The sequence below is a fragment of the Schistocerca serialis genome, chromosome 2 (genome assembly GCF_023864345.2).
Source record: "Schistocerca serialis cubense isolate TAMUIC-IGC-003099 chromosome 2, iqSchSeri2.2, whole genome shotgun sequence".
Taxonomy (NCBI): Eukaryota; Metazoa; Arthropoda; class Insecta; order Orthoptera; family Acrididae; genus Schistocerca; species Schistocerca serialis.
In genome coordinates, this window is record NC_064639.1 from 641,357,390 (window position 1) to 641,374,608 (window position 17,219).

At 45.5% G+C, this 17,219-nt stretch overlaps 1 protein-coding gene and 1 non-coding gene across 2 annotated transcripts in view; one reads left to right on the plus strand and one right to left on the minus strand.

Moving 5' to 3' along the window:
• The window catches only part of LOC126455656 (uncharacterized), a 130,431-nt gene that overhangs the window by 20,640 nt on the left and 92,572 nt on the right, over positions 1–17,219 (minus strand). Inside the window, exon 7 of the mRNA XM_050091423.1 lies at positions 14,265–14,470. Coding sequence (XP_049947380.1) covers positions 14,265–14,470 — 206 coding nt within the window. The remainder of the gene's footprint in view (positions 1–14,264; positions 14,471–17,219) is intronic.
• Trnat-ugu (transfer RNA threonine (anticodon UGU)) lies at positions 2,369–2,443 on the plus strand. The gene has a single exon. It is a non-coding gene; the product is annotated as a tRNA-Thr (tRNA).

Here is a 17,219-nt window from a genome sequence, read left to right on the forward strand (position 1 = left end):
AAATGTTGAAAAACCTGAATTGCCATACGCTTGAAGATAAGCGCAAATTATTCCACGAAAGTTTACTTAGGAAGTATCAAGCGAAGAATCTTGAAATCTGCTGCAAGCCCCTGTCTATCCGTCCCGTGGCGACTGCGAAGATAAAACTGACTAATCATAGTGCGACCAGAGATACTTAAGCAGCCATCCTTCTTTAGCTCCATCCGAAACGGGAAAGTGGCAAGATGTTAAGTATCCCCTCTCATGCACTTCAGAGTAGCTTGCAGAGTACGTATGTACACTAGGGTGTAAAGCTTCAGAATGAAAATAACTTCCGCATGACGTGCCCTACCAACTAACGTAGCTTGTTAAAACTGGAACACAGGTAGAGTGAAATACACTGAGTCGACAAAAGTCGTGGAATATCTCCTAATATCGTGTCGGACTCCGTTTTACCTGGCGTAGTGCAGCAACTCGGCGTGAAATGGACTAAACATGTCGTTGGAACTCCCCTGCAGAAACACTGGGCCATGCTGCCTCAATAGGCGTCCAAATTTGAGAAAGTGTTGCCGACGCATGATTTTGTGAACGATCATGTCCCATAAATATTCGATAGGATTCATGTCAGGTGTTCTGGGTGGCCAAACAATTCGCTCTAATTGTCCACAATGTTCTTCAAACCAATCGCAAACAACTATGGCCTGGTGACACGACGCATTGTCATCCTCGAAAACTCCATGTTGTTTGGGATCAAGAAGTCCATGAATGGCTGCAAACGTTCTCCAAGTAGCCGAACATAACCATTTCGACTCAATGATCGGTAATGTTGGAGCAGAAGACCCAGTCCATTTATGTAAGCACACCTCACATCATTATGGAGCCACCACCTGCTTGCACAGTGCTTTGTTGACAACTTGGGTCCTTGGCTTAGTGGTGTCTGCCCCACACTCGAACGCTACCAACGGCTCTTACCAATTGAAATCGGGACTCATCTGACCAAGTCACGGTTTCCCAGTCGTCTAGGGTGCAATCGATATGGTCACGAGGCGAGGAGAGGCGCTGCAGGCGATGTCGTAGCATCGGCACTCGCGTCAGTCGTCTGCTGCCATAGCCCATTAATGCCAAATGTCGCCGTACTGTCCTGACGGATGCGTTCGTCGTACGTCCCAATTAATTTTTGCGTCTTTTTCACGGGGTGCTGTTCGTTTGTTAGCTCTGACAACTCTACGTAAACGTTGCTGCTCTCGGTCGTTTCGTGGATGCCGTCGGCCACTGCGTTATCTGTCTTGAGAGATAGCGCCTGAAACTTGGTATTAATGGCACATTCTTGACCCTGTGGATCCCGGAATAATGAATTCCCTAACAATTTCCGGAATGAAACATCCCATGCGTCTAGCTCCAACTACAGTTCTGTATTCAACGTTTGTTAATTCCCTTCGTGAGACCATAATCAGTCGGAAACCTTTTCACATGAGTCACCTGAGTACAAGTGACAGCTCCACCAATGCACTGCCCTCTTACACCTTGTGTACGCGAAACTACCGCCTTCTGTATATGTGCATATTGCCATCCCATGACTTTTGTCATCGCAGTGTACTAGAGCACAGTACAGAGGGTAACTGAGTGTAATACGCAATGGGGCGAACACAAATACCATTTTAAGCAAAAACAGTAAATACACTGAACTCACTACGATTTATCATAGTCCTCTGGACATTACAAAAAGCGGAACATGGTCCTTTATAGTGTTTGTGATCACAACAGACGGCTGCGCATGCTCTGGCCCAAGGTTTGTAAGGAGTCCTTGTAGTGTGATATTCATTCCTCCACCAGCACGGTTCATAACTGTTCCCGGTCGTTGGTGCATGTGGACACGCTGGAACATATGAAGATGGCATCTGTTCTTTCGTACATATCCGAAAGAACAGATGCCATTGGTGACCGTGCAACTCTCTAGAACGAAATTACAATTAAATCAATACCATTAGCTGCAGAAGGGCGTTGATATACATCAACGGGGACAGTTGAAAATGTGTACCCCGACTGGGACTCGAACCCGGGATCTCCAGCTTACATGGCAGACGCTCTATCCATCTGAGCCACCGAGGGCACAGAGGTTAGTGCAACTGCAGGGATTTATCGCCGGCACACTGTACGAAAGACCAGATGCCATTTTCATATCTTTTAAGGCTAACTGGCTGATGACCTTCTTCAGTACGGATGCACACGATTTGCTTGAACTCTTACGGGACTCGGTGGATTGTCTGCCGCGAGTAATGAGTATAATGGCAGGGGCACTACGAATGTATTGTGTGGACTATAAGTTGAGAATGTGGGTCTCACGGGGAGCGTGCCGGCGATAAAGCCCTGCTGTCGCACTATCCCCTGTGTCCTCGGTGGCTCAGATGGATAGAGCGTCTGCCATGTAAGCAGGAGATCCCGGGTTCGAGTCCCGGTCGGGACACGCATTTTCAGCTGTCCCCGTTGATGTATATCAACGCCCGTCAGCAGCTAGTGGTATTGATTTAATTGTAATTTCACGCTGGAACATATCTCTTGTTTTGGAATAAAATAGGTGCTTGTTGGGGTTTAAGTCGGGGGAACGGGCAGATCAACCTCTTCACTGAATATCCTCTCGTTCCGTGTGCTTCTACAGCTGCGCTGTTCGATGCGATCGCGCAGTCACCCTTAAGAAAGAAATCAGGATCGAAAAAGACGCGCATAGAGAAAGAGTACAGTTTCACAATTGTTTTGGCGGTCCAGGTGCGGGGAGGCATAATGTTGCGTGGGCGTATTGACCTCCAAATCTTTGAACACGGTGCACTCATCGGTCAACGTTATTGCGACACTTTATTCATTCCCCATGTGCGTCTTTTCAATAGTTCAGTCGGGCCTGACTCCATTTTTAGGGTTCAGTACCTCATTCGCTGAAAATGGAATGCATGTAGGCTTACTTTGTTGTCTGTCAACAGTCTGTCAAGATCCTTTTTTCACAGGATCGGCTAGAGGTATCAAATCTAAATTGGTATCAGTTACTAAGGTTTACGGATCCTTGCCGGAGTAAAAAATTTAAGCTTCTAAGTCAATGCAATCAAGAGATACGGCCATTTATGTCACATATTTTTATATTCGCAAAACTCACTTAACGAAAAAAAAGATATCCCCTTTATATGAGCTGTCTACATATACAATTAAGTTGTACAGAAGCCTTAGAGCGCCAGTCCTGTTCGCACTTGTCAGATTTTTATGGATGGTAATGCACGACCTCATCAAACAGCCCAAGTGGAGGAGCTCCTGGAACGTGGGATATCCGGCGACTGGACTTCGCCTGCCCGTTTCCCGACTTAAATCCAACAGAGCACATGTGGGACGCTTTGAGATAACATACTGCACCATGTCTACGGGCACCAACGACCACCCAGCTAGTCGTCAATCGCGCTGTTGGAGGAATGGAACACCGCACTACAAGAGCTCCTTACCAACCTGGTGGCCGGGAGCTCGTGATAAATGACAATTTCAACAACCGCGTAATCAAGAGATATTGCCATTTATGTCACATATTTTTATATTCGCAAAACTCACTTATTGGCAGAACACTTAGAAGATGCGACAAACCCACTAAAGAGACATCCTATATTACACTTGTCCATCCTCTGCTGCAATATTGCTGCGCGGAGTGGGATCGTTACCAGGTAGGATTGACGGAGGACATCGAAAAAATGCAAAGATGGGCAGCTTGTTTCGTGTTATCGCGCAATAGGGGTGATAGTGTCACTGAAATGATACTCGAGTTAGGGTGGCAGCCACCGAAACAAAGGCGGTTTTCTTTGCGGCGAGATCTATTTACGAAATTTCAATCACCAACTTTCTCTTCCGAATGCGAAAATATTTTGTTGACACCCACCTTCATAGGGAGAAAATATCATCATAATAAAATAAGAGAAATCAGAGCTCGAACGGAAAGATTTACGTGTTCCTTTTTCGCACGCGCCATCCGAGAGTGGAATGGTAGAGAATTAGTATGAAAATGGTTCGATGAACCCTCTGCCAGTTCTATTGTTATTGATTCAGTGTTAATATGAGCTTTTCGTTGCAATAAAAAAATAAAGTATTATAGCCTAACTACCTCGTGAGTCTTTCTGAAGATTGTAATAAGTAGTACGTGGCTAAAGTGGTGACCCCGTACAAAGAATTTCGTTGTAGACGAACAAATGCAGCCCAGTTCAATTTCGTCTACCAGGAGATCGGCGAGTCCGCGCGGCACACAGACGCGACATTGAAGAACAAGAAAACGCTGTGTTGAGTTTTTCTGCGCCATCAAGTAACGGCCTTTCGACAGAGAACAGTAGCAAGATGGAATTACGCCCACCGTAGTTCATACCTTATAAACCTGAACTGTGGCCTGCAATGCTTGATCCGACTTTCCAGCATCATGGCATTGTAAACGAAGAGACAAAATTTATGATCGCCGTTAGTGCGCTTGACAATAAAACAGCAACGATCAGCGCAGATATAATACTTCAGCCGCCCGCCACGGAAAAGTATACGCGTTTTAAGCAGTTACTCATTGAGCGACTACGTCGGCCGGTGGAACAACGTATCCAGCAAGTATTGCACGGTGAAAAGAGAGGAGATAAGTCATCTTCGGAATTTTAGTGGCACCTGCGAAGTTTAGTCAACGACACCGAGTTGCCAGATACGACACTGCAACATGTATGGCGCGTGCAGTTGCCAGAGGCAGTTAGAACGGCTGTGGCGCTCTCAGACGCACAAGATATCTCGTCGTTGATCTCATTAGCCGACAAGGTCTACACCTCGTTAGACGCAGCGCATACGTCGACGGTGATGTTCGGACACAACAGTACAGACTCACAGGAAACGGCGGCGATATAACGACGCCAACAGCCGGACGTTTCTCAACAACTGGATGACCTACGAAAACAAGTTGACGGATTGAAGCAGCAGATATCAACGTTGCTCGGAGGCAAGACAGGCACAAACAAGAAGAGCGAGGAAGATGACATTTTGTCTGAGGAGCGTATCTGCTGGTACCATCGACGATTCGGAAGCGAGGCGACGCGCTGCACATCACCCTGCAATCACCCAAATGGCGACAGCGGCCGGCGTCAGGCGCCGCCGGTCGCGAGTTCGAGCACCAGCGCCTACTGTTACGAGGTGAGATCGACGAGGGGCAGCTACGGGTGAGTAACCTTTCTTCTTTACCTTCACTGCCCCATCGGCTGTTTGTTACAGACGTTTAAGTCCTAGTCGACTCAGGTTCGGACGTTGGTGTATTGCCTGTTAAAAACTGTGATGTGAAGCTCCCTCCATCTCAGTCGAAACTCACAGCAGCAAACCAGACGTCGATAGCGACTTATGGAAAAAGTCAGGTAGAGGTATACCTCGGGTTCCATGAAAGTTTACCATGGACTTTCGTAATTGCCGATGTGGCAGACGCAATATTGGGTGCAGATTTCTTGTTTCATTATGCACTTGAGGTATCTATTAGCTCAGTGAGCATTCGAAGGGGGACACAGTGCATTAGAGGCACCCTAGGACGAAGCCCTATGTCCACGTCTGATTGCAGACAAGTAGCAAACTGCGAATCCATGTCTGGTGGGCAGACAATAAAGCACAATACGGTACATCACATCAGGACTACACCCGGTCAACGCCCACGCCGGTTATCTCCGGATCGTTTTACTGCGGAGAAGGCAGAGTTCCAAGAATTATTAAGCTCGGGAATCGTCCGTAGATCCGACAGTCCGTGGTCATCGCACTTCACCTCGTAAAGAAGAAAGATGGGACTTGGAGACCATGCGGAGATTACAGGGCACTAAATACTCGTACCATTCCCGATCGTTATCCGATACCACATATCAGGGATTTTACGCACACACTTGCAGGCGCGACCATTTTTAGTGTCATTGATTGCAAAAAAGCGTATCACCAGATACCGGTCGCACCTGCTGATATACCAAAGACGGCTGTCACGACACCATTCGGTTTATTCGAATACCTCCGTATGCCGTTCGGGTTAAAAAATGCGGCACAAACTTGGCAGCGTTTCACTGACGAAGTCCTCAAAGGTTTACCATATTGCTTCGCGTATCTCGACGACATCTTGGTTTTTTCGTTGTCTGAGGAATTGCACGAACTACATCTAAGGACTGTTTACCAACGTATTGAGGCATATGGCATTTCGGTCAATGAATCAAAATGTTTACTTCGACGACTTCAGGTGCCATTCTTGAGCTACTCAGTGACAGCAGCCGGTATCAGCCCACTGCAAGACAAATTTGATCTTATAAAAGAGAATACTCGCCCCATCAACTATCGCCAACTACGCCGGTTTCTTGGATCGGTTAACTTCTACAGACAATATCTGCCTAATGCGGCGGCCATTCAAGCACCTTCGACGTCAGCACTAGTCGGCAAGGACGCAGTAGGCAAACGACCTTTACAGTGGACATCAGAGATGCAGATGGCATTCGACAAGATCTAAACCTGTCTACGTCAGGCAATAATGTTGGCACATCCGGTTCCTCAAGCACGACTGGCAATTGTTGTGGATGCGAGCCAGCAGGCAAAAGGTGCAGCTCTACACCAGAAGATGGGAAACAATTGGCAGCCCCTAGGTTTCTTCTCCTGCAAGCTTACATCATCTGATGTGATGTACCGTATTGTGCTTTATTGTCTGCCCACCAGACATGGAGTGCCTATGATAGGGAGCTACTGGCAATTTATGAAGCCATCAGACATTTCCGACCGCAAGTAGAAGGCAAACCATTCACTGCTTTCACAGACCACAAGCCAATTACCTTCGCCTTCAGTAAGAACAAGGATGGTTGCTCACCACGACAATTTAGACAACTCGATTTTATCGCCCAGTTTACGACAGACCTGCAGCACATAAAAGGAGTTGAAAACGTCGCGGCAGATTTCCTGTCTAGGTTGGAAACAATCTCTCAGACTATTGACTGCAAGGAAATAGCTCTAGCACAGGAAACAGACCAGCAACTTGCTAAATTCTCTCGTGATAGTACGTCCGGGTTACGCTTGCAACAAATACAACCTACGGGTGAACACTTCCGAGTTTGGTGTGACGTATCGCAAGGAAAACCGAGACCGTTCGTACATGAGAGATTGCGACGACAATTATTTGATAGTATCCATGGACTGGCTCATCCGGGAATAAACGCCAGCGTCAAATTAATGACAGGCAGATTCGTGTGGCCCGGTATAAATAGAGACTGCCGTAATTGGGCAAAAACGTGCCTGGACTGTCAGAGGGCCAAGGTGGGACGACACGTGCACAAAGCGGTAGGGACCTTCTCACTTACCACACAACGTTTCACACATGTGCACCAGGACATCGTGGGACCGCTTTTGCCGTCGGAAGGATACCGTTATCTCCTCACTGCGGTGGACCGCTTCACCAGATGGGCAGAGGCTATTCCGTTATCGGATATTTCAGCAGAAACGGTGGCACTCGTATTTCTTTCATCTTGGATCGCACGTTTCGGCTGCCCTTTACATGTCACCACAGACCAGGGGCGTCAGTTTTAATCGACGTTGTTTTCAGAATTGGCGAACCTCTGCGGGTTCCAACATCATCGCACCACAGCGTACCACCCAGCAAGCAATGGGATGGTGGAACGCTGGCATAGAACATGTAAGTAGGCTGTTTAGGTTTTTATGTTGGTAACGTCACGTAGCGATCTGTATGAAAATCACTGGCTGTGCTGTGTGCATTCTGTAGCTGGTTGGCATTGTTGGAATTTTTGCTATTGTAGTGTTGGGCAGTTGGGTGTGAACAGCGCGTAGCGTTGCGCAGTTGGAGGTGAGCCGCCAGCGAGGTGGATGTGGGGAGAGAGATGGCGGAGTTATGAGAGCGGATGATCTGGACGTGTGTCCATCAGACACAGTAAATTTGTAAGACTGGATGTCATGAACTGATATACATATTATGACTTTTGAACACTATTAAGGTAAATACATTGTTTGTTCTCTATCAAAATCTTTCATTTGCTAACTATGCCTGTAAGTAGTTAGTGCCTTCAGTAGTTAGAATCTTTTATTTAGCTGGCAGTAATGGCGCTCGCTGTATTGCAGTAGTTCGAGTAACGAAGATTTTTGTGAAGTAAGTGATTCATGAAAGGTATAGGTTATTGTTAGTCAGGGCCATTGTTTTGTAGGGATTATTGAAAGTCAGATTGCGTTGCGCTAAAAATATTGTGTGTCAGTTTAGTGTTGATCGGAATAAGTAAAGAGAGAAATGTCTGAGTACGTTCAGTTCTGCTCAGCTGTTTGAAAATCAAATAACGTAACAGGGTTTATCAGCACAGTAGTTCATTAATTTTTCTAAGGGGACGTTTCAAACATTAAAAGCTGCATTAATGTGCCATGCACAGTCTTGGTCGTCAGCGTTACCACTAGTTTTGTTGGGCCTACACACAGCACTGAAAACGGATTTAGGGGCATCCACCGCAGAATTGGTTTATGGTGACTGCAGAATTCTTCACCGATAAAGAAGGGGCACGACAGACCGAATTGCCATTTACATTGAAAATGGTACGCGAGCATATGGCCAGACTTCGCCCATTCCTGTCTCGAGATTTGGAGCGGTAAATACGTTCGTGCACAAAGATCTACGCTCATGTACACATGTGATGCTACGGATGGACGCTGTCAAGTCACCGCTGCAGGCTCCATATTCTGGACCTTACAGAGTGCTCTCACAAGATGAACATACCATGCAGATAGTTCTAAATGGAAAGAGTCAAGTGGTATCATTGGAACGGCTCAAACCTGCACATATGTTACCGACTGAAGAGGACACAGAGGTCAGGCACCAAGCGCCACCTTCCACACCGCTGGACCAGGATGACACCACCTCACCACCACAAGAGGAAGCGGTATCGTCACTACCAGCAACAGAAGCTGAAGAAGTACACACAAGAGCTGGGCGTCGGCTGAAATATAAATACCCCTACATTCCCGGAGCTCCGGTCTCTTGGAGGGGGGCTCTGTGGAAGTCGCTAGCGGAACATCCGTAGACGCACAGTGAAGGATAGCATTATTCTGTGGCGGCGCGCACAAGGGACAGATTGTTTATTCTTTGATTATATATAATAGTTCTGTTGTTATTGATTCAATATTAATATGAGCTTTTCGTTGCAGTAAAAAAATAAAATATTATAGCCTAACTACTTCGTAAGTCTTTCTGAAGATCGTAATAAGTAGTACGTGGCTAAAGCTCTAAGCACTATGAGATTTAACATCTGAGGTCATCAGTCTCCTAGACTTAGAACTACTTAAACATAACTAACCGAAGGATATCACACACATCCATGCCCGAGGCAGGATTCGAACCTGAGACCGTAGCGGTCGTGCGGCTCCAGACTGTAGTGCCTAGAACCACTCGGCCAGTCCGGCCTAGAACCACTCGACCCGTCTACATCACTAGCGCCGAAGAGTAATTATGATGACAAGTAATAGTCACATGGAATGTTCATACACCACTGTACACTCGCGATTGCGGGGATTCAATGAGATGTCGACGTGCTTCGGCTGCCGCGTGCTGACGCATCGTGATTGCGCTGTGGCGGGACAAAGCAGAGTTGTTGTGTGTTGTTTGTACGGCACAAGGCAAATTTCGTCGCGTACTTACGCCACAACATGGGCAAAGGAAGAAAGATGTACCCAAAGGCAGTGAAGAGGCCTTCTGTAATCGAACTCAGCGAGTTTGCCGATCGACGGAGGGAAGAAGACGATCGTACTCCTGTTCCGGGTCAGCACATTAAATGCAGTGATACGATATGGGCAGATAAGTACGATGCGACTGTCAGCAGCAATAACCAAGAAGTCGGCATCAAGTCAATCGACTCCGATGCCATTACAGAGCTGCAGGGAGCCACCATGGCCGACCATAAAGCACCCAAGAGCGCTATGGCCGCCCACATCGTGGAGGCGCCCCAGAAGGAGAAGACGCCACCAAAAAGGCGCGAGAAGACGACTAAGGCCCCCATCCGTAGGCTACCTAGGAGCTGCGACGAAACGGCAATCAAGGGGGAACTGTCTCGCGCCGGTTTCGGAAATGCATCCTTCAGGTTGCATAGCTGAACGAACTGGACGAAGCTGCCGCTGTTTGTCGTGGTCGTGCAAACGGCAGATGACATCTTCACCTAGGAGCAGCTGCTAAGCTTCCCGATGATGGTGGAAACTCTACCGCCCGACATGGACATGAAGACGCAGTGCTTCATGTGTCTGAAAGTGGGCCATGCGCTTCGTCAGGTGTTCAGGAGAGCACAGAATCCGCGACGGTGACAAGAGCAAAGAAGAGAAGTAAACTTGCGCCCGCTGCGGCGGGCCCATGTTGGCTCCAAATTGACGCGACTGCCTGGCCTTCTGCCGACGCAACAGTGTAGCGGACGGGAAGACCATGAGAAAAAAGCGCCGTCGAGGGGGAAGGTGCCGAAAGGCGCCAACTCTCAAAACGACTCAGCAAAACAACGAGAAGACAAGAGCAGACAGAAGATCGTAAGGCGCGAGCATCAGCGCCCAGCACCTCCCTCCCCCCCCCCCTCCCACCAAGCGCTCAGTGTGGGGAGGGGGGCGGGGAGGGGGGAGGGCGCCACGCGTTCCGCTTATCTTCTAGCAGCCAGGGTGGTAAGCCTGCCTGCCAGCTGGTGGCAGAAGTCGTGCCGGTCGTCACACTATCAGTCACACAATCAGTGTCGGCTGTAATAAACAGAAAGACCTAGACGACCACGATGACAACTACCACAGCAACGCAATGGTACGCTGAATTTACAGAAGACTTCAGGGAGATCAAATGGTTCAAATGGCTCTGAGCGCTATGCGACTTAACTTCTGAGGTCATCAGTCGCCTAGAACTTAGAACTAATTACACCTAACTAGCCTAAGGACATCACACACATCCATGCCCGAGACAGGATTCGAACCTGCGATCGTAGCGGCCGCTCAGTTACAGACTTTACCGCCTAGAACCGCACGGCCATTCGTGCCGGCTCAGGGAGATCAACTCGCGTGCACAGACCCTAACTCTTTAGGACAGGGTAGACGAAGTTGAGCATCTTTTCGCCGACCACGGATACTGCGTTCCGTGTCCGAACCTGGTAGTCTCTGAGACATGCCCAGGAAAAGAAATCACGGTAAACGATGAGAAGTAAAATCATACACCAGGGTACTGGGACGCCCTCAATCCAGTACTGCTACCAAGCCAATCCGAATAATCAGAACAGCTATTTCGGACGTTAGAGCTCTAAATGAGACTGATACTTCAAGAAAAATTGGGTGGATGCCCAGACAATTCGACCTCACAGTGTGAGTAGTTGTTGCTGCTACGTTTTCCATTTCATGTTTCCACTTACATGGAGGTGTACATTTTCGCGCGTCGTTGCCAAATTTCTTGTGGTACCAGCATAAATTTTGTGCCGATGCCGAGCGGTTACTGCTGTTCATTTTTGGAACACAACCTTAGAGACAGAAGTGATGACATTTTACGCAGGATCTGACCATCATTTTGCAGGACAATGCTCAAGCACGTACAGTGAAAGCTGTTACTTCTTTGTTTGACTGATGGGGCTGCTAAGTGCTATACCGCCTACTGCACTCCCCTCACTTCAGACAGAAGTGATGACATTTTACGCAGGATCTGACCATCATTTTGCAGGACAATGCTCAAGCACGTACAGTGAAAGCTGTTACTGATTTGTTTGTTTGATGGGGCTGTTAAGTGCTATACCGCCAACTGCACTCCCCTCACTTCAGCCCTCGTTAAGTTCAACTCGATTTCTAAACTGAAGGAAGCACTTCACGGCATTCGCTTCAGAACTGCTACAAATTCATCGGGCAATAAACCGCGCCGCTCGAACTGTCAACACAACTGGCATTGCTAAGAGTATCCTACGACTTCCACATCCCTGGCAACGGGTTATACACAATGTTGGTGACTACTTTGAAGATCAGTAAAACTTTGAAACACGTATCTATTTTGTACGAGCTGTAAATAAATATTTGCCACTATTAAAGTTCCAACCCGCGTAGGTACAGATACGTAGCCTTCAGGGATGATAGCTATACTGCAATGCTATTATCAGGGGTACCTTTTGTTGAAGTCGCACGAAGCGATTAAAAGTAGTTAATTCAGAGGTTTATTGTATAAATGTTTATTTACTGTGAAACATTAACTTTCGCCGTTTTTAAAGATATTGAGATACCGTTGTGTCTTTGGATGTGCCTCATTTTTTTGGGAGATCGCAGATGTTTTCAGGTTTGCGCTAATATCAGAGCTGTAACTTAGCCATCTTTAAGATTTTATGACACTCCGCCGTTTCCTGGAGCATTTCCTGCCCAAAGGAGATGCGAGTAACAGCCGTTCAGATTCCCAGCTTAGTGATTTTTCCCCACATACAGTCCTTCGTTAACGCACGTGGCTCGCATTGAGCGACTGTGGCGGCCCGCCCGGCGGCCTCGTTCTATCGGCCATGGGGCCGCGCAGCGTAGCAATCAAATTCACGTTATCTTGCACCAGTTCTACATCTACATGGATAGTCTGCAAATCACATTTAAGTGCCTGGCAAAGGGTTCATCGAACCACATTCACAATTCTCTATTATTCCAATCTCGTATAGCGCGCGGAAAGAATGAGCATCTATATCTTTCCGTACGATCTCTAATTTCCCTTATTTTATCGTGGTGATCGTTTCTCCCTATTTAGGTCGGCGCCAACAAAATATTTTCGCATTCGGAGGAGAAAGTTGGTGATTGGAATTTCGTGAGAAGATTTGGTCGCAACGAAAAACGCTTCTCTTTTAATGATGTCCACCACAAACTCTGTATCATTTCAGTGACACTCTCTCCCATATTTCGCGATAATACAAAACGTGCTGCCCTTCTTTGAACTTTTTCGATGTACTCTGTCAATCCTATCTGGTAAGGATACCACATCGCGCAGCAGTATTCTAAAAGTGGACGGACAAGCGTAGTGTAGGCAGTCTCCTTAGTTACACTTTCTAAGTGTCCTGCCAAAAAAACGCAGTCTTTGGTTAGTCTTTCCCACAACATTTTCCATGTTTTCTTCCAATTTAAGTTGTTCGTTCAAATGGTTCAAATGGCTCTGAGCACTATGGGACTCAACTTCTGAGGTCATCAGTCCCCTAGAACTCAGAACTACTTAAACCTAACTAACCTAAGGACATCACACACATCCATGCCCGAGGCAGGATTCGAACCTGCGACCGTAGCGGTCTTGCGGTTCCAGACTGTAGCGCCTAGAACCGCACGGCCTAAGTTGTTCGTAATTGTAATTTCTAGGTATGTAGTTGAATTTACGGCCTTTAGATTTGACTGATTTATCGTGTAACCGAAGTGTAACCGATTCCTTTTAGCACTCATCTGAATGACCTCACATTTTTCGTAATTTGGGGTCAACTGCCAATTTTCGCACCATTCAGATATCTTTTCTAAATCGTTTTGCAATTTGTTTTGATCTTCTGATGATTTTATTAGCGTCATGTGCAAACAACCTAAGACGACAGCTCAGATTGTCTCCCTATTCGTTCATACAGATAAGGAACAGCAAAGGGCCTATAACACTACCTTAGGGAACGCCAGAAATCACTTCCGTTTTACTCGACGACTTACCGTCAATTACTACGACCTGTGACCTCTCTGACAGGAAATCACGAATCCGGTCACATAACTGAGACGATATTCCACAAGCACGCAATTTCACTACAAACCGCTTGTGAGGTACTGTGTGAAATCCTAGGCGGCCGACTAGATTGCCTACATATGTGTAACGTTATAATTTCCAGATTCATCATTCATGGTGGGTTTTTTCTACCTACTTACTATATAAAATCCACTCGTGGAAGTCAGGGGTAAATCGTTGTTGCGTCACACACTACTGACAAATGTAGGTGGAAATGAGCTTATAATCAAGTTAGAGATTTGTATGTAGTAATTTCATTTTCCTTGCTTTTTCTTATTTTTAGATTTGAATACTAACGTTGCACAGAATTTCCCTCTCAGGAAATTAGCAGGATCTCTGATTTATATTTCTTTTTTCCCAATGAAGTTTTACTATCTAGCAGGAACAGTACAAGAGTATGTTTCACTTCAAAGTGTGATGTTAAACCGAAATGAAGAAAAATATAGCAATTGCAAAGGCAAATAAAATTTTCATTGCATTTTGAAACGGAATATTACTTGTTTGGTAACACAAACACAACTACTTGCAGTTAAGGTTCACTTACAAATAATTTCTCTGGATTACCGGTGAGATGGACGGTGTATTTCCCGCTGGCAGACATCTTTTCTAGGCTGTCGATTTCATACGGCGTCAAGCCTGCCAGGGAGGAGATGAGCGATGCTGAGTACCCGGAAATCAGCACAAACATCGCTATGTGGACAGACGTCAGTAGCACCCGGAACCAGTCTCGCGGTGGAGCACTACATGGGTCTGCAAGAAAAATCATCTGGATAGGATTGAAAGGTAGGCACTATACTTTTTTTCTTTTTGGCGCTCACCTTAAACAGACACAGATGCAACTAGGTAAAATATACAATCAGGTAAAAGTTTCTATTGATGATTGTTGAAGACACCGTGCCTACCCACGAGTACCTTTAAAAAAGCCTTATATCATTGCCATGACCAGTTTCGAGCCATTATGCCTATCTTCAGATTTGCTACGTTATCACTTTCGTGAGCCGTGGGAAACATGCTTCCCACTACAATGAACTCGCTCCTTGTCCCGTGGGATTCACAGTCCCCACCTCTGTACGGTGCTACCACCTAGTGAACAGTATAAGGTAGTACTTCCAATCGGAAGTTCCCGCCGTTTTTGCTGTACCTTCGCGCAGAGGCATTGTATAGCTCAGTGTTGCTCTGTAGAGGAGCCTTTCGGTGCTGTTTGCGTGACATTTTGTGATTTTTTCCTCAAAGCTACAGTACAAGGTAAATGCTTTTGATTTACCCAAATTTATGAAGGAAAACGTAAAATTGGAACGAAGAGAATTCCAGATTGAAACAAAAGGAGCCATTTCTGCAGTAAAATGGATGGATAACCGTCCAGTCACTTTCCTGTCCTCAATTCATGACCCATGAGAAACAGCCACAGTGAAAAGGAAAAACAAGTATGGTACTAGTACAGAGATTTCTTGTCCTGAAGTTGTGGCAGAATACAACAAAATAATGGGTGGTGACGATAAGTTTGATCAACTACGAGAAAGGTATGCTATTGGCAGACGTTCTGTGAAATGGTGGCACAGAATATTTTATTTCCTGGTCGACGTTGCTGCAGTGAACAGTTTTATCCTGTGGAAAATAAGTAAAAGAGAAAGTGGACAGCATGATCAGCTCACATACAGGATCCATCTAGCCAGACAATTGATCGCTGGCTTCTCATCCCAAAAAAGGCGTGGACAAAAACCTGTCTTTCTGGCAAAAAGGGGTAAAGTACCTGAAGATTTTCGTCATGTGGCTGTAGGGGAGCATCAACCCATTTTAGGAGAAACCTACTGGACGTGCCGTCATTGTAGTAGCAAAGCTGCGGAAAAGAGCACTCGCTGTGTTTGTACATATTGTTAAATACCACTTTGCATAGACTCATGTTTCAGAAAATTTCATGGCAAGTAATTGTGAACAATCATTGTAACAAGAGAAGTAAATTTATCAAATAAATATGACATATATTGAAAAAGTTGTTTTTGTCATTTAACTCCAAGGAAGGGCAGTGGGAAGAATACCTACCACCTTGTTGTGTGACCTTGTAACAACAACAACAACTGTACATATAATAATTTTTTCTTCTGATTTTCGATAAATTAGTGTAAGCGATGTTCTGATTTCATTTCTTTTTTCTTTTCATGTCATTATGTTAAAGAAACTGTAAACAATTTTCGATGTGAATATTAATGTTTGTGTCAAATTGCAAACAATATTATAACAAAATGGAAATGTAAGAAATGTTCAAACTGTTGTAAGATGTTAAAGTTGTAATTGTGCGCCTGGTCCATACGTAGGCAATGTATTAGGATATGTAGAATGCAAAACCTTTGGTGAATACCCTGTCTGTAGGGGAGCGGAAAAAGGTGGACGGCAGGCGAGCGCGGGAAAATGCACGCGGGCGCGGCACGGCATAATAACGGGCTCAGCAGTAGTAGTCGGAGTTGGGCATCGGTCTAAGTAACACGTTCTGGATCGAGGAGGCTCTCCTGGAAGACGTAGTTTTATTGAGCCTCGGATGTGCCGTTTCCGACGACTATACAGCATGGCAAAATTACATAGGCACTAAATGGAAAAATATTGCGACGCTATGAAGAAGTAAAGTGCCGATACATCAAGAGCCATAGCTGTGCTTGTATGTGTGCTCTGCGCCTCGCCATCTCGCCGCCCGACAACCGCCGCATCGATACAAACAGGTTGGAACTTTTAATACTGTATTCGTGTGGACCAGTGTTACTTTTGTTCCTGACTGTTCAATAACAACTTAACTTTTACCAGAACTGTCCTATCATTTAATTATCCTCATCACTAACCTAGACAGGGTCCTTTCCACATGTTGTGCAATCCGAGTGTCCCGAGATGAAAATTTAGAGTTTATGTTAATAAAAATTACCGGCAGACCTATCTATGTTAGAATGATGTTTAAAGAACTTTGTTGTTAATGAAATAATAAACGAACAATATAGGTCTGACAAAGTTGGTAGATAATTTTGAAAGTGGTTTAGTAATGAAGTTCAATTAATTTGAGACAAAAATAATGATAGTTAAATGAGCAAGAAATAAGACAAAAAGAGTAGTAAATCATATATTGGAAATCTTGAGTGCTTAATGGTTTAAATAACCAAAATTTCAGTACAGTGATCATAACAGTTTTAGGGTCTCCCCCCCCTTTTTTTTTCTTTTCTATTCATTTGAATTCTGAAGTGAACTGAACTGATTTGACCAGCAAAGTTAAAATCAATATAAAACCTAAATTTATCAGTGTTTTACCCTTTTCAAAATTGACATTGTGTGTGTGTTTCGAAAGTGCTATTGCTAGGGTAACCTATGCCCGAATTTAATCAGAGCAATAGACAGTACGAAGTTTGTAGTAAGCATTATAGTGTATTGTTGTGTATTTACGGCTCATCCATATTAGTACAGAAAGTGAAATTATTAGTTCAGTAGATTTTCTGATTTTAAAAGTTACCATATTATGCAGTGT